This window comes from Pteropus medius, unplaced genomic scaffold (genome assembly GCF_902729225.1).
Source record: "Pteropus medius unplaced genomic scaffold, Ma_sr-lr_union100, whole genome shotgun sequence".
Classification (NCBI taxonomy): domain Eukaryota; kingdom Metazoa; phylum Chordata; class Mammalia; order Chiroptera; family Pteropodidae; genus Pteropus; species Pteropus medius.
This window is the reverse complement of record NW_024356333.1, coordinates 5350671-5373453: the sequence shown is the minus strand read 5'-3', so window position 1 is coordinate 5373453 and position 22783 is coordinate 5350671. Positions and strand designations below refer to the sequence as shown.

At 38.6% G+C, this 22783-nt stretch overlaps 2 protein-coding genes and 1 pseudogene across 3 annotated transcripts in view; all 3 read left to right on the top strand.

The window, feature by feature from the left end:
• Window positions 1-15510, top strand: part of LOC120601473 (olfactory receptor 2A1/2A42-like) — a 48097-nt gene extending 32587 nt beyond the window's left edge. Inside the window, exons 2-3 of one of the 2 annotated variants that reach the window (XM_039861184.1) lie at window positions 12024-12124; window positions 14574-15510. In XM_039861184.1, coding sequence (XP_039717118.1) covers window positions 14578-15510 — 933 coding nt within the window. In that variant the 5' untranslated portion in view covers window positions 12024-12124; window positions 14574-14577. The remainder of the gene's footprint in view (window positions 1-12023; window positions 12125-14573) is intronic. The other variant, XM_039861185.1, reaches the window with a different exon arrangement.
• LOC120601476 (olfactory receptor 13-like) lies at window positions 1872-6498 on the top strand (annotated as a pseudogene).
• ARHGEF5 (Rho guanine nucleotide exchange factor 5) overlaps window positions 12027-22783 on the top strand; it is a 47191-nt gene continuing 36434 nt past the window's right edge. The window contains 1 exon segment of the mRNA XM_039861180.1: window positions 12027-12124. Within this exon segment, the coding sequence (XP_039717114.1) occupies window positions 12116-12124 (9 nt within the window). The 5' untranslated portion in view covers window positions 12027-12115.

Sequence of the window (22783 nt, the reverse complement as noted above, 5' to 3'; positions counted from 1 at the left end):
CAACAAAGGCTCATTAAACCCTACAGGCAGCTCCGAAGCACATATGGCCCCAGTTTTCCCCTTTGGTTGGACCACAATGGCTGAGCCTTTGTATCCCCACCACAATCAGTCATTGATGTGGGAAGCACCGGAAGCATGTGCCCTAGGATGAGGCATCTTTGCAGCTGAGGCATCTGACAGCTGGAGGCCAGACAGCCCTCCCCTGAAGTCGGGGCTCTCCACATCCACCACACAGGTTGAATCCTTTTGGGGAGCCTCTATATTCAAGTGATTGTAAGCGTGACCCAAAGGTAGCAGATTATTCCTCTTTTGAGTCAGAGGTTTAAAGAAGAGTCCTCAGGTGCAGCACGATAGATGTGCCCGTCAGGTGTGACAACCACAAGGGAAGGACGAACTCAGGTTCACAAAGTCTGACATACACATATTGAATTCATACAAATATGCATGTATATTTACTGCCTCTGTAACACATTGTAGTAAATAAAATGGACATAGTCTATAACCGAATTGTCAGAAAATTGATATTCATTAAATGACAGTATATTTATGAAACAAAAAATCCTCAACTGTTAAGTATTATAGAATATTTTTGACACAAGAAATGGTTTGTAAGTGTTATGGCCAAAAGGAAAGCAAAACAGATATTTGTTACATTTTTAAATTTATTGGGGTGACATTGGTGAATAAAATTGTATAGGTTTCAAGTGTACTATTCAGTAATACATCTTATGTATATTGTAATGTGTGTTCACCACCCAAAGTTAAATTTCCTTCCGTCACCGTATATTTGACCCCCTCTACCCTTATCAACCTTCCCCTCCCCCACTTCCCTCTGAAAACCACTAAACTGTTGTCCACGTCCATGAACCTCTGTTTGTTTCTCTTGTTTATTTGTTGCTTTACTTTTTTATACCACATATGAGTGAAATCATATGGTTCTCAACTCTTTCGGTCTGACTTGTTTCACTTAGCATGATAATCTCAAGATCCACTCACGTTGTTGCGATGGCAGTGTTTCATCTCTCCTTATGGCTGAGCAATATTCCATTGTATACATGTACCACACCTTCTTTATCCAGTCATCTATCGAAGGACGCTTCGGTTGTTTCCATATCTTGACCACTGTGAATAATGCTGCTATGAACATCGGGGAGCGTATACCTTTATGGATAAATGTTTTCCTAGCATTTTTAAATATTTCTAGTAAAGAGCAGGTGAATATATATGCGCCACAAAGAGTAGACATTCAAATACCAAAATAATTAAAATGTTTACCTTAAAACATGTATTTCATAGTCATTTACATGACTTCATTTCTTATTTCTAAAAAGTACAAAATTGAATGTCATATCCTCAGATAAGACATGAATCTTCTTATTTCCACAATGAATCAGCCTTTTGCAACTTTGACCTGTGACCAGAAATTGTCACGTGTCAGCAAATTTTTCATTTGGAAAGAAAAATAAGTAAAGGTATTAAGTAAATAACTAAAATAAATTCTAGAATTGTAAGATGTTTAACCTACAAGTAAACTAACAGTTAATGTAAATACTGTTAAATTAACGAGCTTTATTAGATTCTCTAAAAGGAGTCAGAAGAGCCTGAAGTAGAGGCTCCAGAATGAAATAATTTACTTGTATAGCTCCATTACCCCACAACACAATTTTTATGCTATGCTAAATAGATTGTCCTTCCTTTATAAATGTGGTGTCGAAATATTTGATGGGTTAAGACTGAAGATAAGTGAATCATGATAGAGACTAGCATTTGTCTCCTCTACATTTTTTTAAATTAAATAACTCCAACTTTTGTTGATTCTCCAGCTCTGACCTTTTATCGCACCTCAGCCCTTGAAAAACTGTCACGGAGGAATGGGGGGGAACCAGTCATGGGTCACAGAGTTCGTCCTGGTGGGATTCCAGCTCAGTGCAGAGACAGAAATGCTCCTCTTCTGGATCTTCTCCCTGTTCTATGCCTTCAGTCTGTTGGCAAACGGCACGATCTTGGGGCTCATCTGTCTGGACCGCAGACTGCACACGCCCATGTACTTCTTCCTCTCACACCTGGCCATCATTGACGTGTCCTATGCTTCTAACAATGTCCCCAAGATGCTGGCATACTTAGTGAATCAGAATAGAACCATCTCCTTTGTCCCATGCATTATGCAGGCTTTTTTGTATTTGGGTCTTGCTGCTACAGAGTGTCTGATTTTGGTGGCGATGTCCTATGATAGGTTTGTAGCAATCTGCCACCACCTGCATTACGTTGTCATCATGAGTTGGAGAGTGTGCACGGTCCTGGCTGCCACTTCCTAGTCATGTGGATTTATGCTGGCTCTGGTACATATGATTCTCCTTCTAAGACTGCCCTTCTGTGGGTCCAGGGCAGTAGACCAACTCTTCTGTGAAATTCTGTCTGTCCTCAAGCTGGCCCGTGATGACACTTGGATCAATGAAGCTGTCATTTTTGCTGCTTGTGTGTTTTTCTTAGTCGTGCCCCTTTGCTTGGTGCTGGTCTCCTATACTAGCATCCTTTGAACCATTGTGAAGATCCAGTTAGGAGAGGTCAAAGAAAAGCCTTTTCCACCTGCTCTCACACCTCTGTGTGGTTGGGCTTTTCTTTGGTACTGCCATGGTGGTTTATATGGTTCCAGACTCCAGTGAATGAAAGGAACAAGAGAAAATGCTGTCTCTGTTTTACAGTCTCTTTAATTCGATGCTGAACCCCCTCATATACAGTCTGAGGAACACCTAGGTGAAGGGTGCAGTGTGGAGCTCTGCAGACGAGGTCTGTGTGAGGGGAGACAGAACTTTTGGCTAAGCAGAGCCTTTTTTTGTTTGAGATGTGCTTTGAAGATGACTTAAAAGCCAGAAAAATTACCTGGTTAACGGTAAAGTTTGATAAGAGTATGTGAATAAGACTGTACCTGAGAGTAAGGAAAGTTTTGATGTGCAAGGAGTCTCTGGTGTTGAGTGTGTTTTTTAAGAGATGAGGCATCTGGATTATGGATTCTATGTTTAATGCTATAAAAACTTATAGAGGCCATTTCTTCAAGAAATAGATTAATATCTTAATTAAGAAATCATCTCTTTCATTGTTTTATTATGGGAAAAATATTAACACACCACCTTAATTAATAATCAGTTCAATCATAAGCATTCACATCACCTAGTAACAAGTCATAAATTTCAGAGAAATGAACACCCAGTTAAAAAATATTTAGCATCGAACAAAAATAAGATACTACTGTCTCATAATCCCTTATAGAAATGTTTCCATTTCTCCTTTGTTTCTGTCTTATTTTCACTTCCCACTAACATTCTCTTCTCTCTTCTCCCATTTGTGTTTTATAACATGCAGAATTAAAGGCAGACTTATTTTCTAATTGCCTCACTTTCATATTCTTTTTATACCTCTTGACAATGTTTTCTTTGAAGCTCCTGCCTCTTTATTTTCCAGAGCAGCAGAGGGTTTTCAGACAGTAATATTTCACCTTGTCATACCTCTTAGCCATTAAAAAAAGAAAATAACAAAATAATAAAACATATACAGTCAACCTTTGATCAATGTGGAGATTAGGGATACCAATCCCCGCGCAGTTAAAAATCCGTATATAACTTTTAACTCCCTCCAAACTTAGTTGTTCCTTGGTATCATAGTTGTTCTTTGGTATCCTTGTACGTACCAAAATCCACAATGCGCAAGTCCTCTATATAAAATGGCCTAGGGCAATGCATACATTAGCCTTCCACATCTGCAGACTCCCAGTCACAGATTGAAAACAGTGCAGGTATTTATAGAAACAAATTCATATATAAGTGGAGCCATGTAGTTCAAACCTGTGTTGTTTAAGGGTCAACTGTATAATGGAATATAGTAACACACTAGAGACTTGGCTTCTCCATATATAAAGGAAAACCAAACTAATGACCATGCATGGAGTGAGACTTCCACACATCGTCACTCAACATGACCACTACTCCTAAGACATACTTTACATTTCTAAATGAGCTTCTTTTCTCATGAAATAAAACTATTAAAACCCATTTTTTCAGTAATCTTTTAACCGTATTTTTTAATTTAAATTTTAAGTATGGAGAAAGATGATTTTGTAGCTTTGCCTTAAAACTAATATATGTCTTAACTATACCAAAGTAGCTGGTATCAGATTTACCATCCCACCATAAATAATTATACAATCTCAAAAACACATGAAAAACAACTTTTGACTGTGATTGAAATGTAGAGGATACCCACACAGTGAATATGTCATTTACCTGGGATTTCTCAGAAAGGCATTTTCCTGGCCTTTGTACAGTAATAGGAACCCAAGCCTGGGTCTAGTCTTGGTGGATCAGAGTTCAAGCCTCCTCGATCAGTTACAAAGCGGATCAGTCAGTGTGCCACAGGAGAAAGAACATAAAGAGAGAATCGTAGCAATGTACCTGAAAGTGCCATTTATGTCCTTAGTGACTTCCCCATCAATGTGAAAATGGGCCAAGGAAGAACAGACCTCAGAGAAAGCAGCTGCTGGGAGACTGAAAGCACAAGAGATGATCTGGAACTAACAAATTCCTGAGGAGGTGTTGGAGTTCAGATCCAACCAGAATGAGGAGATAGTGGTAAAAAACTTAGAAACTCAGTTGAGACTCTAGAAATTCTTTGTCTTGGAGAAGTACCGTCACCTAGGAGTAGGAGCTATGTCCTAGCAGTAAGAGAGAAAATGAAATGTACTTACCATGACACAGCTTGAAACCTGGCCTCGAGAGGAAAAAGGTGAACTTCAAATAATTTTACTGCTCTCCAAAAAATATTTTCAAAACTCTGGAGAATTACTATAGTAAATTTTCCATAATTTCAATAAGAAATTAAATTCCTAAACACACGAAAACCAGAAAAAAGTAATAAAAGGAAATGAGTTATTAGAAACAAATTGACAGATCATTCAGCTATTGGAGTTAAAAAGACAAAGACATCAAAATATCTATAATAGATATAAAGAAAATAAAAGGCAAATAAAGAATGAAAGTGTGGAGTATTTCATCAGAAAATAAGAATCATTAACAGAAATCAAATGAGCATTCTAAATCTTCTCCTTAAAAAAACTGACTAAAATAACTCATTAGATATGTTTTACAGAAGACAGGATACATCTGAAGCCAGGGTTCATGAAGTCAAATACAGCTCAATATATATTACCAAAACAAACGTAGAGGGAGAAAAAAGAATGGAAAGCACTCAAGAGAGCAAAATAGAGTTGCAGGGAGTGCTCAAAAGGTCTGACAAACCTGAATTTTCTTACAGTCCCAGATGGAAAAAAGAGAAAAAATAAGATAGATGAATTATTTGAGGAAACCATGGCAAGAATTTAAAAAATCTGATGAGCTGTATCAACATACAGATTCACAAAGCTCAGAAAAATTTGGCAGAATAAATATAAAGAAAACATCACTGGAAATATGTTAGTCAAACTATTAAAAATGAAAGATAAATAAAAAGCCTTACAATTGGCCAGGAAAAAGAATGAATTACTTTAGAAGGAAAAGCAATAGGATTATAGCTGACATCTTACCGAACATCATGGAAGCCTAAATACAATGAAATACCATCTTAAAGCAGTGAAAGTAAAAACTGTCGACACAGAATTTTATACACGACGAAACTGCCTTTTAAAAATGAATTCTCTAAACAGAAAAGAAACAGAAAAGAAGGAAACTTGGAATATCAGGAAGAAAGAAAGAACATGGTAAGGAAAATTATGAGTAAATTCCATAGGGTTTCCTTTCCCTCTTGGTTTTCTAAATCTGTTTGATGGTTCTGACAAAAATTTAAGCATTGTCTGGTGCTATGCTAAATTTATGTAGAGGAAATATTGAATACAATTATAATTGGAGAGAGTAAAGTGACACAAAAGGAAGTAAGGTTTCCATACTTCACTCAAACTGGCTTCAAAAGTGACATCAATCGAATGTCATAATGTATATATAACATCTAGAGCAATCATGAAGCTATAAAACTTTATTAAAAACCTTCTTTTGTGAAATCATGGCTTTTCAAGATCTCGCCTGTGCAGATACCCATGTCGATGAGATTATAGTGCTGGCGGGAGCCATTTCCATGGTATCGGGACCTTTCTCATCAATCGTAATCTCATATATGTCCTTCTTCTGGGCCATCCTCAGGGTCCAGTCAGGGGAAGGTCAAAGAAAAGCCTTCCCCACCTGCTCATCCCACCTCTGTGGTTGGACTCTTTTATGGTACAGCCATTATCTTGTATGTTGGGCCAAGATATGGGAACCCCATGAAGCGAAAGAAATATCTCCTCCTGTCTCACAGTTACTCAATCCCATGGTCAGTCCGCTGATATGTAGTCTCAGGAACTCAGAAGTGAAGATTGCTCAAAGCGAATTCTGATAATAGAGCTTTATAGTATCAAGAGTGACAGTAACCTAGGAAGGTATCTCTAGAGGTTCCCAACCCAATGCAGCATGAGAATTATCTAAGACACTTATTGAAACTGGAAATATCTCCTGTCTCACCGTTAGATTACTGATTCAGTAGATGTGAGCTACATTCCAGAAATCTGTCTTAAAATATCATCAGTAGGAAATTGTGACGCAGCTGGACAAATGGACCAGGATTTTGAAAACTGCCCCATTATGATATCTTCATCAAGCTATGATCCAACCCCATATTTCCCAAAATAGTTTCCACTAGCCCTTCAAGAAGGCTTTAAACATGAGTTTGAGTTGTAGTGCATATTAGCTGCCTCACGTTATGGCTCACAATTCCTATTAGCATAGTGAAACTGTAAAAATTCCTATGGCAAAAAAGAATTCTATTTCAATATGTAGTCAATGTTTTGCAAACCTATTTAATAAATTTTTTTTTCCGCAACACTTATTAACAGTTTGCTGGAACAAGAGTTCTTGGTCTTGATCGACTCATTGAGAATACTTCCTGAGCAAAATAATTTATTTTTTCCTGCTTTGTGAGCCTCTATAAATGACGTGAGCATAAACAGAAAACCCTAGATCAGCCTATGAAAGTCTGTACTTTCTTGGGATATGGAAAATAAGGCCTGGTCATTGTTTCTTCTCTTCAGCGCTAGATCGACTGGAGATAGAGAATCTAGCCCTCTGCATCATCTTGGACCAGCATTTCTAGATGCCACAGAATGACTTTGTTCAACTTCACAATCTTCTAAATCTGAGATAAAACAAATATTCTCTATACATTTTCCTATTTATCCCCTCCATGAAATCAATCTTTTTTTTTTTTTTTTCCTGTTTGGCATTTCCCAAGAAAATCCAAGTATCTTACAGAAATCTGGATGGATTGGCAAAACCTACTACTAACACGTGTGAGTATTAAAAAGGCTCCTCAATTGTGTTTAGAAAATAGAAGTATGGGAGTTCTATAAAGGAATATTCACAGGCACAAAGACATGAAAATGTGATAGATAAAAAGGAAATACATAAACCATAGAAAGCCCAAGAATCTCATTGATCCTTTGGCGAGTAAGAAGGAAAGAAAACAGGGAACGTACATGGTTTAGTATTCATTGGTTATCCTCGCCACAAACAAATCTCAGATGATAGACTTTCTAACAGGAATTTCTTGATACTCTATGTAGAGTGCCATGTGCATTACTATAATCTCAAAGAAAAAGGTTAAGTGAGGTGTTTATGCAGTTGTACACATTTTTTCCTAATGAAAGGGAAAAAATGAACACAATTTTTTGTGGTTAAATACATAGACAAAATTTTAAGAATTTTATTCTTTATTTTTTCTCATGCTGGATTAAAACCACACTGTTTTTTAAGGAGTATGAAGTAAATTAATATCATTTACAAATATTGTATATTTTAATGTTATTTTGAGATATAGTCAGGTCTCAGCTACTTGAAAAGCAATAAAACTTGGAGATAAGTAAAGACTTCTAAGCACAATTATAGGAATGTTTTGATTGCAAGTTAAACCCTAGAGTAAAAAAATAAGTTCTGTCAAGCTTTAGTGAGTTAAACACTGGCGAACAGTTAGGAATTTGAGGGATTAAGAGAAACTGCTTAATTGCATCGTGTTTTATATTATTGAACAAATATTGTCATTTCAATAAAGGAATGAGTGTTATTTTTAATAGGGGCTGATATTTAGTCCTTAATAAAATTCATTCTTAAATGGAGTCAGAAATAAGCATGATAACCTTCCATGGTTAACCATTTCGATGGGAATCCTGGTGATCGGACTGTGAAATCATAATTAGAGCATCAATGTTTATCTGCTTTAGGGCTTCTTCATCAGGAGTTTTTGAGCTCTAAGAGCTCAAAAAGGGAAAAAGGAAAGTCAAAAATGGCAGAAAACCAAATTTTCTTGAGAAAAACCTTAGGGACTTAAGTCCAGATCATCAGCTCACTAGATTCGGAACGTACTTTTCTATCAGTTAAACTGGAAAGATGGGAATGAATCACCATCACAAAACTCACAAGATAATCATGATTAACCCAGATGCCGATTTCTTTATAATGGAGGATATTCCTTTCCCTGTTTCTTCTCACAGTGGAAAAGTAGAGTAGGAGTACAAGTGGACATGTTCTCAAAACTTAATTAACGGTGCGCAGATTGCCCCAAGTTGAAATCATAGCCCCATAGTCAGGAATCACACCGCAGTGAACTAATTACTGTAAATTACATGATCGGTTGATAGGAGATTTTGAAAATACCCTTTTGACTCTCTTATGTCCAGTATGAAAATACAGTAGAGTACAAAGGAATATTGTGGGGTGTTTTTTTCTTATATTTATTTTTTATTGATTTTTTATGGTCACATTGGTTAACGAAATCCTATGTTTCAGCTATACACGTTAACAGTAAGGCGTATATATATTTACTTTGTGTGTTCACCTCCCATCGTTAGAGTTCTTTTTGTCACCACATATTTGACCCCTTCTACCCTGTCAACCTCTGCCCTCTCCCCTCCTCCCTTGCCCCTCACTGCTTCCCCCTGCAGGATCTTAGGTAGCAAATCTTCTCCCAGGCCCAGAGACACCAGGAGCTTCCGTTGGAAGATGCCTTGAGGAAGATCCTGATGTCTTTTTTCCAAAGAGCTGGACTCAGAATCTCCCCATTTCTCAGTAGACATGAGAGGTTACCAACATTGCCTGTGTGCCCTGGACAACCCTCCCTCAGGCAGGTTCTAATAAGCCCCCGTGGGAAACCTGGGCCTCCCTTTGGAGTCCCCAATCCACCCACAGCCTCCATAACAGCTCTCTGCAGCAACTCACACTTGAGTGGTGATGCGCGATCAGCTACTTTCTCTGAGTCCTTTCATCCCAGCTCTGCTGCCAAAACAGGGGCCCAGGACACTGAGCGGAGGAGCTGAACTACGGAGGTTAATGCCAGGAGCTTACTCATTGTCACACTGGTTCTGCTTCGTCATGGGCTCACTGAGCCATCCTGGAGATTTGGGGCCCTGGGCAGTGCTGGGCTTCACGAACTTCCAATGATGCTGAGTGCTCAGGGCCTGCTGCTAAGGCTGAGGTATTCCATCTCTGTGAGTATTACTCCATTATTAGCTTCCCATGTTTTTGCCTACTCAGGAGGCCGTGCAGCTCTGGGCTGGAAACATTTGCCATAGAAAAAGAAGCGTTGCCCAGGCTGTGTCCCCTTCCCGGAGGAGGGGGCATGTATCACATCCCCAGCCCGCCCTCCAGTGAGGCCTCAGGAGCTGCCAACTAGGCTGAGCCCATCAGAGAACCAGACCTGCTTTTTGGAGGATTCTGCCCCATTTTCCGTCAGGCACAGAAGTGAGGGCTCTGCATCTCCCATAGAAACCTCCCCTTCGGAGGTCCTTGTTTCCCAGGTGGGCGCTAAGCAGGTGGCCTTATCGAATTTATTGTGAATTCCTCTTTCATGTGCTGTGGCGTCTGGGCTTTGATTGACGGTCACTCTGTTACTGGCTGCCTTTATTTAAGTGTTGAGGGAAATACTTTCCGTACTGTTAAACATATATGCTCATCATTTGTAATCTATGTGAATAATTCAATACAGATTTCCTAGACAAATTATATAAAGGTATTTAGGATTTGGTCAATATTCATTGGTGAGGAAGTATTCATGTATCAGAGATTTACTTGGAAAAGATGACACAAAAAGAAGAAGGAAGAAATTTCTGTATTACGGATTTAGATGGAAACTGTGGAATAATTTTCCTGCCCAAAAGAAATTAGTGTATTGTGAGTTATGAAAGGATACTATATTTCAGGAGAATTACCGTGTTCGTTATTGTGTAAATTATGCATTTACTTACTGTAGATACAGTTACAATTCATCTTAAATATATGAGAACATATTTGTTGCGATGGAAATGAAGCCAAATGGGTAGTAAATAGTGTTTTTTACATATCTCTCCAGAAGCGTAGCATTGACAGTGTCAGGCCGCTAGAATGTACTCATTGAATGTGTTAGATCTTCTGTATCTTGGAGGATAAGTATTTATGCTGAGATGGAAAGAGTGTAGAAAAGATACTGAGTTGTTCGGTGCTGGTGCCGTGAGTTCGGAGAAGCATGAGAGTCAGTAACACTCAAAATTTTCTTCTAGGATTTTTATGTTTAATGTTCACCTTTGTATTTATTCTTTACTTTCTCCAGAACTGCATCTTCACGGTAAAAACCTCACAGGGCTCAGCACTACACAGTGGTTCTGGTCATGCGTTAGGACTTTTAAGCCTCTTATGTATGTATGTATGTATGTATGTATGTATGTATGTATTATTTTTTATGCGAGGCAACCCTTGTTTGACCTCACAGATTGCAAGGTCCTTGTCAGCATACAATCCTTTATTTTTAAAAATGTTTTATGCCTACAGCACCTGGTCTTCCTAAGTGGTCTCCCATCCAAGTCCTAAGCAGGCTCGTCCCTGCTTAGCTTGCGTGATCAGATGTGGTTGGGCTTATTCAGGGTAGCGTGGCTGTAGACTTAAATCTGTCATTTAAATTACATCTATATTGATGTTTTTTGACCACTTATAAACAACTCATAAGAAAACAGACATCTCATCTACTGCTGTTAGGAGATCTGTTTTTTTTTTCCCTGAGTCTGTCTTCAATGTATTTACCTTGATTTAGTGTCTCGTCCTCTTTTTAGACCTAGTTTGGAAATTTGACTCAGGACTGCATCATGCCATCCAAAACACAATAAGACAATGCATAAGCCAGAATAGCTAAATGTTCATTTATTTAAATTTTTAAATGCAGCTGCATAATATCCAAAGAACTTGCTGATGAACACATCTTTCTTTGTAGAAATATGTAGTCTAGAAGATAATTCATTACCTAATGGTTGAGTGGGGAACATGAAATCAGAGGAAGAGGGGCTGATCAGGGTTATTGATTACTAGTCCCCTGAGCCATCCATGGATGTGGACATCGCATCGCCAGGTGACTAGAATCCTCATCCCAGCTGGTGAGGCTTCACTTTCCCTGAAGCTCTTTACAGATGCACAGACCGTTGCTGCCTCTCTGGCCTTTGTCTATGCTTTGTATTGATCATCTCCTTCCTTTTTCCTGCAGTCTTTCTCTACACAGGTGGCCCACTCAACTGACTACATTTGGGTCATTGTCACACCTCCGGCCACCCTGAGATTGTATCAAAGCACCTTGAGTGGACTTTGGGAGGCTCCCAAATGTCTCGAGTCACATATTTCCCAATATTATCTTGTTTCTCAAGGCTATTGTAAAATTCACAGACTGAGTGTCTTACCACTAGTTGATGCTGTCATTTGTGAAGATACAAACTGTTATCACTTTGTCAATAATTTGTTTCTATTGTCTCCTTTTAATATATGTGCTGATTCTCATTTTCGAGAACAACCACTGCTTTTTGGTTTCAATAGCAAATTCTTGTATTTTGGTTTTCAGGGATAATGCGTGTTACACTTACTAAGGATGGAATTACAGCAAGATGAGTCTATTTCCTCCTCATTTTCATTCTAGGCTATGACCTTTCTTGTTCTCTTTTTCAGGTTTGTTCAGTTTTATTGAGATATAATTGACATACAGCACTGTAGAAGTTCAAGGTGTACGGCGTAATGATTCGACTTACAAACATTGTGGGATGATCACAGTAAGTCCAGTTAACACCCATCATCTGTCAAGATAAAAGAAATGTCTTTTTTCCTTGTGATTAAATCTGTGAGGATTTCCTCACTAACCACTTTCAGGTATATCACACAGCGGTGGTGACTGTCATCGTTGTGTTGTGCCTTACATCTCTTGTGCTTATTTCCCTCATGATTGGAAGTCTGTACCTTTTTAGCACCTTCCTTAGATTCCTCTCCACCACCTCCCCTCCTCTGGTAACCACAAATATTGTCTTTTTCGATGAATTTGGTTGTATTTTTTTTAATTACACATGTAAGTGAGATCATAGAGTATTTGTCTTTCTTTGAGTTACTTTACTTAATAAAATGCCCTAATGCCCTAATGCCCTCGAGGTCTGCTCCTATTGTCATAAATGACAGGATTTCCTTATTTTTATGGCTGACTGTTCCATTATATATGTGTTTGTGTGTGCGTGTGTTTATGTGTGTGTGTGTGTATGTATATAACACTACTTCTTCATCCATGCATGCGCTGATGGACACTTAGGCTGTTTTCATGACTTAACTATCATGAATAATGCTGCAATGAATATGGAAGTGCAGATTCATTATGCATATGATTTTTTACTTCCGATATATTCCCAGAAATGAAATCGTTGGATAATATGGTCGTTCTGTATTTCTGTGAGGAACTCCCATACTGTTTCCACAGTGGCTGCACCAATTTAAATTCCTACCAACAGTGCAGATGGGTTCCCTTTTCTCATATCCTCATCAGCATATGTTTATCTCTTGTCGTTTTGAAGATATACTTTCTAACAAATACGAGGCCACATCTCCCTGTGGTTTTGGTTTGTGTTTCCCTGATGGTTAGTGCCGTAGAGCACCTTCTCAGGCACCTGTTGGCTATATGTATGTCTTCTCATCAAATGTCTATCTAAGTTCTTTGCCCATTTTTTTTTGATTATTAAAATTTTTATTCTATTGGGTTGTATGGTTTTTCATTATTTTGGATTTTAACCCTTTCTAAAATACATGAATTGTAAATACTTTTCCACATTCCATAGATTATCTTTTCATTTTGTTGATGATTTCTTTTGCTCAGCAGAAGCTTTTTAATTTGATATGCTTCTGCTTACTTATTTTTGATTCTGTTGCTTGTGCTTTAGGTGTCATATCCAAAAAATCATTGCCAAGACCCACTTCAGGGATCTTTTTTCTTATATTTTTTCCAAGGATTTTTATGGTTTGGGGTCTTCTATTTAAGTCTTTACTCTTTTTCAAGTTAGATTTTGTGATTGAAAAAAGAGTTATAGATTCATTCTTTTACATGAGAATATTCAATTTTCACAGCAGCCTTTATTCTCCGTTGACTTTCTTGGCTCCCTTGTTTAATACCAGTGGACTGTATATGTGTAAGTTTTGTTCTGGGATTCTGTTCCATTGGTCTCTGTGTCTGTTTTTATTCAGTGACATACTGTTTTGATTACTGTGGCTTTTAATATAGCTTGAAACCAGGAAATGTGATGCGTCTCGCTCTCTTTTTCTTTCTCAGGATTGCTTTGGCTCTTCATGGTCTTTTGTGGTTCCTTCAAAGTTTAGGATTTTCTTCTACTTCTGTAGAAAGTGCCATTGGAACCTTGGTGGGGACTATGTTGACTGTATAGATAAGTTTGAGTTTTTGTTTATTTTCAAATATTAATTCTCTCAACCCATGAATATGGAATTGAGATACTATGTAACTCAGTCATGACTTCTGCTGAAGTACGTAAAATTCTTTTCTTTTCATGGATCCTTCCATTTTAAACTGTTTTGTTACTGATTGCCTCTACTATCCAGAAATTCTTTTATACATTTTCACATACATAGGTGTGAGAGAGTCCATATTGCATGATACTTTTCTTTGTAATTTGTATAACATTTCTAAATTCCATCGCAGTGTCAGTGACTGTAGGTAGGTAATCATTGGTGACATAGCCTCCTTCTGTAAAACTGAATGTCATATGGAGAATTTAGCTCAATGGACACACAATTTAAATTTGCTTAAATAAGTAAGTCTGTTTTTCTATTTTTCTTTTATTATTATTTTTCAGTCATCTCTTTTTTTCTCCTGACTTCCTTCCTTCCTTCCTTCCTTCCTTCTTCTTTCTTCCTTCCTTCTGCTTTCTTTCTTCTTTTCTTCCTTCCTTCTATAACAACTCTTCCTTCCCTTCCCTTCCCCTCCTCCCCTCCCCTCCCTTTCCTTCCCTTCTCCTCCCTCCCTCCCTCCCTCCTCCTCCTCTCTTACGCTTTATTTCCTTCCTTCCTTTCTTCTTATTTCCTTCCTTCCTTCCTTCCTTCCTTCCTTCCTTCTTTTCTTTCTAATTCAATGAGTTCTTAAAGATGTTTTTCAGAAATTTTCCACATGCCAAAAATTTATGAAACAATACATAAAATAGTTGTGGCATAGCTATCAGATTCTTTCTTTAATAGTGAAATGGAGGAAAATCAGACAGTGGTTACAGAATTCATCCTCCTGGGGTTTTGTCTTGGTCCGAGGATCCACATACTACTTTTTGGACTTTTCTCTCTATTCTACGCCTTCACCCTTCTGGGAAATGGAGTCATCCTGGGGCTCATCTCACTGGACTCCAGACTGCACACCCCCATGTACTTCTTCCTCTCACACCTGGCCACCGTCGACATAGCCTACGCCTGCAACACGGTGCCGCAGATGCTGGTAAACCTCCTGAATCCGGCCAAGCCCATCTCCTTTGCTGGATGCATGACACAAACATATCTCTTTATGACTTTTGCTCTAACAGAATGTCTTCTCCTGCTAATGATGTCCTATGATCGGTATGTGGCCATCTGCCACCCCCTCCGATATTCTGTCATCATGAGCTGGAGCGTCTGCATCATTCTGGTGGTGATATCCTGGGCATGTGGCTCCCTCCTGGCTCTTGTTCAAATGGTTCTTGTTCTGAGGCTGCCCTTCTGTGGGCCTCATGAAATCAACCACTTCTTCTGTGAACTCCTGTCTGTCCTCAAGCTGGCCTGTGCTGACACATGGCTCAACCAAGTTGTCATATTTCTTGCTAGTATGTTTATAGTAGTGGGGCCCCTCAGCTTGGTGCTGGTATCCTACACGCGCATCCTCATTGCCATCCTGCGGATCCAGTCTGGGGACGGCCGCAGAAAGGCCTTCTCCACCTGCTCCTCCCACCTCTGCGTGGTCGGGCTCTTCTTTGGCAGTGGCATCATCACGTACATGGCCCCCAAGTCCCACCATCCTGAGGAGCAGCAGAAGATCCTTCTCCTGTTTTATATTTTTTTCAACTCTATGCTGAACCCGCTGATCTATAGCCTGAGGAACGCAGAGGTCAAGGGTGCCCTGAGGAGAGCACTGTGCAAGGAAAGTCATTCCTGATTGGAAGAGGTTTAAGTTGCCTAAGTAAATAATTACTGTCTAAATCCAGAAAGTTCACTACTTTCTTCTTACATGTGCCTAATGACACAAGAGCAGGACTTCCCTCTTCCTTTGTAGGAAAGTTTTAGATAGCTTTCATATATTCATTTTATTTCAGATACAATTTTATCAGATATTATTATTTTATTGCTCATTGAATTTTGAATGTCTGTGGTATTAAATTTATTTTAATCCATAAGTAAGTACCAACAGTTGATTATAGTTGATCTACCTCATCAACCTACATATATAAACTTGCAAAAACATATGTGATAATATTTCGAAGGGTTTAAATTTTTTAAAAAGCCGCAAGGAAAGGAAATGATCTTTCAACCTTAAGGGCACGCTAGTCCATTCTCCAAAAATTCAACTTTTTTGTTAAAGAATAACTCAGGGATCTTTAATTATTTGTCTTGCGTGAGATAATCCTGCTAAGTGAGAAAAGCCTGACAGAAAATGTTGAGAACTACAGGATATCACTTATGTGTGGGATATAGACCTAAAAGCAACAAAGGAACAGGACAAACAGAGACTCATGGACATGGACAATAAACTAGTGGTTACCAGAGGGTGGGGGGTAGAGGAGGTCGAAGGAGTAATGGGGGTCAAATAAGTGGTGACATAAAGAAATCTAACTATGTGCGTTGAACACACAGTGCAATATATATATGCCTTACAGTGAATTATACACTTGAAACTTACTGGATTTCGTTAACCAGTGCCACCATAATTTAATGAATAAATAAATAATGCAGGGATCTTTAGTTACTTGTGTTGCAGGATGTAGAGAAATTTCTCATGAAGGTTATTGACTCATATTGGGAAGGTAACGAGCGAGCTGCATTAAGAAACAAAGTTAAGGCAGCTGTGTAGGACAGGAGAGAGGGGAGAAGGCAAAAGCCTGCGCTGTCATGGGAGCGGTGCACATTTGCAACTGCCGGTGTAAACCGCTCAGCTAGTAGCTAGGAAACAGGCAAAGCAGGGCGGCCTTCCTCGAGGAGGCCAAGAATGGGTACCAATGACACAGCTTGTGTCGTTTATGGATTCTCCAGAAAATTTGGAGCGCGGAGCTGTAATCACGCAGACGTGCGCACAGTCTGCACACGTGGTTCTCCAGGGTCTTTCCCCAGCAGGCTCTCCTGGTTATCCAGACGTGTACTGTTCCCCTCATTAGAATGTCTTGTCCTGAAATAGGACATTTCGCCAGGTACTCTAAGTGGCTAGTACAGTGCTGCTGGCTCTTCTGCCTTGGAGGCATATTGAGATTTAGTGATTCACTCCACTTTGGAAATGCAGTGGTCTGGGGCGCACCCACACCTTTTAGGTGGCTTGTCAGGGTGTTGCCTACAAACTGCACTCTCTAACCTGTCCTGAGGTTAGGTTGGCCACTTGCTGGCAGAACCTGTCTCGATTTCACAGTAAGAGTAAACAGGGGCCTTGTGGAGAAGAATAAGTGTGTGCTCTTCATTTGGGGATTAATAATTACTCAGCCCAACTCTTAATAATTGTGAATGGGGAACAGAGCTTATTGAATATAAAATTAAAATGAGCATTTATACTAATAGCTAACATCTTGATCACTGACGTGCCCAGTGCTATGTGCTGCGTATTGACAGCAATTTGCATGGATCGTCTCAGTCACCATAAATTCCATGAAGAAGGTCCTGTCATCACTCTATCTGATACATGCACCAGGAAGTAGCAAATGTCTGCAGCCTGGCTGCTGAGCCCTCTGCACTTCCCACAACAGCGTAGTATATCAACATCAGTGTTATGGCATAAAGCGCGAGGCTAACTTACCTGAAGGAAGGACATGCAAAGTGAAGGAGAGTCCCCTCCAGCCTCCCGATCTATTCTTCATAGAGCCTGAAAGATCCGAGATCATTTATGGGAGGCTGGTCATCCTAGATGGTGAATCCTGTGGCCATTAAGGGGAATGATTTCCATGATTATCATGAAGCACGAAGAGGCCATGCCTGTCCGACCCATACAGTCCTAGGCTATCCAAGAAGCTGTTAATTATTGACAATAATTGATCCCAGTTATTGAGTTTTCTCTGTGTTGTAGGAATATGCCCAATGTGTAACCTGTATTATCTCAAATAATTTTCACAACAATTTCATGAAATAGATACTATCACTTTTCTTCTTTTAACAAGTAGGAAATTGGGGCTTTGAGGAATTAGGCAATATACTCAGTCATACATGTAGTAAATGCGTGTCTGCCTCCAGTCCCATGCTCTTTAATTTCTACTTTACAGTGACTTTAAATTTTCTTTCTTTTCCTTCCTTCCTTCACTTCCTTCCTCCCTCCCTCCCTCCCTCCTCCCTCCTCCCTCCTCCCTCCTCCCTCCCTCCTTCCTTCCTTCCTTCCTTCCCTTCCTTCCTTCCTTCCTTCCTTCCTTCCTTCAAGTATTTGTCGCAAGGAAAAATATGTGCAGCTCGTTAATGTTTATTTTTCTCAGATTTAATCCAATTCATATCTAGTTAGTCAACAGATATTTACTGAACACCTACCATGTTCCAGGCACAATTCATGGTCAAATATATCATCTCTGTGTGACTGACTAGATCAAAAATATTTTTGCAATCTAAGGGTATTTTTAAAAATAAGTTTTTATTAAATTAATTCTGAACTACAACGAGATAGTAATTACTGGCTATTATAGAATCAAGAGAGAATATTTTAATGTCCAAGAGAAGTGGGTTAGCAGCAGTATTGCCATTATGAATTATTAGATAGTATTTTCCAAGATTATTTATACAATAGTTAACCTGAATTTAGACTTCTGTGTAATCAAAATCCTCATAGAAATCATTCAAATATTGGAACTGTCGACAAGTCTGTAGAAATGTGAGATACATATTGGCAAGGTAAGAAAGAGAGATTTTGAGAAAGTGGAATTGTAGAAGAGTAATAAAAAAAATTCGAAATTGAGAGATAATATCATAAAGGGGACCAGAGAAAGAAAGAGATTAGGATAGAGAAAATAATATAGTAAGGGAGAAACACAGCCATCAATAGAAATAATTCAGAGTAGGGAAAGTTACCAGGAATAAATAGGGATATTATACAATGATGATTCAGTTCTCCAAGAAGGCATAACAATTCTTAATGTCTTTATGCCTAAAAACAGAGAAAAAAATACATATGAGGCAAAAACTGATAGAACTAAAAGGAGAAATAGATAAATTCACTATTATAAATGGAGACTTTAACATCCCTCTGTCAGAAATGGACAGATCCAGCAGGAAGAAAATCAGTATGGACATGGCTGAACTTCATAACACCATCCATCAACTGGATATGATGGATATCTGTAGACCACTTCGCCCAACAATGGCAAAATACATATGCTTCTCAAGCTCACATGGAACATTCATTCATCAAAACAAACCATATTCTGGGTCATAAAACACACCTGAACAATTTAAAATAATAGCAATCATAAAATCTAATCCATTCTTAGGCCATAATGGAATTAAAGTAGAAATCAATATCAGAGAGATAGCTGGAAAATCCCCAAACGTTTGCAGATTAAACAACATCCTTCTAAATATGTGGTTCAAGTTAGAAATCTCAAGAGAGATTTAAAACTATTTTAAACTAAAGAGAGGGGGTTTCTGCTGAGCATGTTGTAACAAATACTTCTCATCCCTAGAAGACTGGCCACAGCTGCCAGTGCACTGAGAACCAACAGTAGCTTTCTGTTCAGGACTGCTGCGTGGCTCATGCCTGCAACACTAGGGAGCAGTTTGTCAGCTCACTGGATCTTAAACTTTACTTTCTGAAACATAGACTCTGTCTAGTACTGACAGGTGTATTCATGTGTAAATAAATTATTTCAATCTTGAATATTTACCTTGAAACCATGGAGATATCAAATCATTTATTAGTCATCAAACAATTTGCCAGTTTTTAAATTGCTGACTTGTACACACATGCAATATATACTATTTATAGCATAAAACGTTACATTGAGACCTGGAATAATATAATTAATTTTTTTGTTTTTAGTCTCTCATTTTTGACAGTTCTTTGACAAATTTAATCAATTTGAGTTTAGTTAAGATGCTTTTACTATCATGTAGAAAGAAACAAAATATGGAGAAAAAGAAAATAGAAGTGTCTTTTAAAATCAATGCTTAAATATTTTGGCAGTTTTACAGTTATTTTCTTATCAAAATTCGGTCTGTTCTTTTTTGCCTTGGAAAGAGTGTCCTTAATTGGGCATGATTATGGTAGGCAAGATTTAAGCAAGCCAGAAATTCCACATCCGGTCCAAAGATGGTCCAAAAAGTCAGTATTTAGGCATTCACTCATTTATGTATAGTCATTCATTTGTTCAGTCAATAAACATTTGCTAAGTATCAGGATTACAAAAGTGGGTGCGTGAGGAATGCATTACAACCCAGTTCTATAAAAGAAGTTGGGCTCTCCTCTCATGTGGCCTTGGTTCTTAAGGAGCTTCAGGGCGCCTGTTAGACATGTCTCTCTCCTCTGCTCCTTCAGCTTTTGAAAGATTCACACTTTGTAAGTCAGATTTCTTTTTCCCATATGCGATCATTTTGGAAGTTAAAATGAAAATAATGGAGGACTGAATGATGAGATTAAGCTTTTTATAAGATGTGTATTCAAGCACATTTTCACAACTGAAGATTTTCATGTTTTGTAGGTTTTCCAAATAAATTTAAAAGGTTGCCCTGGCACAGTAAATATGTATATAATCCTGAAAAAGATAACTCTGGTCATGTGTCAGGAGTTCATAGTATAAGTAGTTAGATTCATTTGATTCTGAATGAATCTGACATAGTGATTTATTGATAATGCTTATTTTTTTAAAAAAAGTCATTTGTTGCTTCTAGAGAGGGATCCAGTGGGGATGACCTTGAGCATTTCAGCTCCTGCTCAGAGAAGCTTTCTTTGGGTTGTATTTCAATGGGGTTATCTCTGCCCAGGGTCTGGCCCTTACTTTGTAGATCCAGCGTTGGAAATTGTGTTCCACGTACCCACTTCTCAGTTTATCACACTATCCAAACTCAAAAAAGAACCATGAATAAGCCTGAACGGAATATTTACAATGAAAGACTGGCAAGAACTTTGCTGATTAGCACATTAGCTCTTTGTCAAAATATCTGTACAAGAAAGCAAAACTATTTTTTGGTAAATCAGTAACCATGAACCAATTGTTAGATTAATTGCCAAGTGGCCAGTTGTTGGTTTGTATTCATCACCCATTGTAAAATAGTCATTAGAGCCCATATGTAGCACATCCATTGATTCCTTCTTAGCAATCACATTGTTATAAAAGTTGCTTTTTATCTTTTTGCTCCTCCTCTTATCATGTAAAGTGGTCTAGAGTGCAAAGGTTGATTTCAGTGCTAAAAGCAACACAGTTGATATTTCTACTGTGAAATTGGAATTACATCTCTTTTCTAAGACTACTCTAATTGTTTTCATTGGAGTTCTTCCATTACTATTTCTACACTCCAGAAATAAATTCTCTTGAGAATTTTAACAAGTGCAACACCAGGATGATCCCTTTTTCATCGTTAACCTGTCTCTTCTTTTGCTTTGACATTCTTTCTTACCATCACAAATGTCAATGGCGCTAGGTAATCTTCCATTACAGAAGAGAATCGTGTCACTCTAAGGATGAGGCTCACATGGATCAGGGCTGGGAGGGAGCCACGTGCCCAGGAAGGCACCACCAGAGTGATGCGGATGCTCCAGCTCATGATGAGAGAATACCACAGGGGTATCTGATATCAAGGCTGCCTTTAATCAGGAAGAACATTGGGGCCGATAAGTCACCAACACCTTCAAGTTCGTGGCTTCCACATGTCTCCTTTAGCAGCACAGGAGGCCACTCAGCCTTGGACAGAGCAGGAGTCGGAGCTGCAGCCCAGACTCAGTGACCCTTTTCTGTGTCAGTTGGCTCAGGTCCCAGGGGGAACCTCCCTCCCTTTGAACCTGTTCCTAGCCCATCCAGTAGGAAAACATGGGGCAAAATAATTCAGATTTTGTTTTTGACATCCAACATTTTATGCTCTTAAACCTAGGATTCATAGTACATTTCTCTATGTATTGTATCTCCACAAGAAAAGGACAAGAGTTGGTTTATCAATTCACCTTCAACACCTTAACGTTCCTAATACATAGCACTCACAAAACACTTGATAAGTAAATAAAGGACGCTTTAACCTGTTAGCCTCGTTTCCAAATTTTTAGACTTGAGCTATCTTCCGATTTCTAACCTTCTTTAAATCCCTCGAACCGTGTGTTATAGTATAGTAGAACTTTAATTGTAGCTGATAATTATTGAGCACTTACTATGTGGTAGACCCTATATAAAATACTTCAATATAATTTTTACATCAAATCTGTGGATTGGGTACTAATACTATTCTTATGTAACAATGAGGAAAATGTAATTTAGAGAAGTGAATTTACCCAAAGTCACAAAAATTATTCACTGATAGAACCATAATTCAAGACCTGGCAGTCTAGCTTTAATTAACTCTGAACCTCTCTACTGTAGAAGATCTACTGATATTCATAACCTGAATGGCCGGTATCAGGACTCTTCATAGTATACCCTCATTAAACTTTGAGTGTACAAATGAACAGTCATCGTGTCCAAATTCTACCCATAGTTTATGGGCCCGTGGATGTGCTAATCTTCATTCTTTTAAGTTAGATATCTTATTGTCTATTAGATTTATCAATTCTTGCTTTTAGTATATTCTTATGTGGTGGATATTAATAATCAGGAAAATGTTATTGCTCTGTGATCTCAGAGAAGAAAGGAAACAAATTGGGGAGGAAATAGCACTTAATATAAAAAAATTCTGAGAAGATTTCTTTGTTTCTGCCGTAAGGAGCAATGGTCATTGACTTCTCAAAGGAGTGTGCCAAATTGCTGAGCCTGTGGTTCTGGAAGGCTGGGATGGTGCTGGTATCAGCTGGTATTAGGGTATTTCCCTTGAAAATTCTGGCAAGAGAGTGGAGACAATTATGGACAGTAAACACTGGAAATGATAGGAATAGGAATCTGTGTGTGGTAGCTGGTTCACTTGCCGCCCGAAATTGGCACCTGAAGCATCTTTGGCATGTGGACCATAGATTGCCAACCACCGACCTGTGAGACTATTGTTTACTATTTGCTGTGAGTGCTAAATATGGGTTGTTGAGACAGAAACAAAATGAGAGTTGGAATACCGTCCCCCTGGGT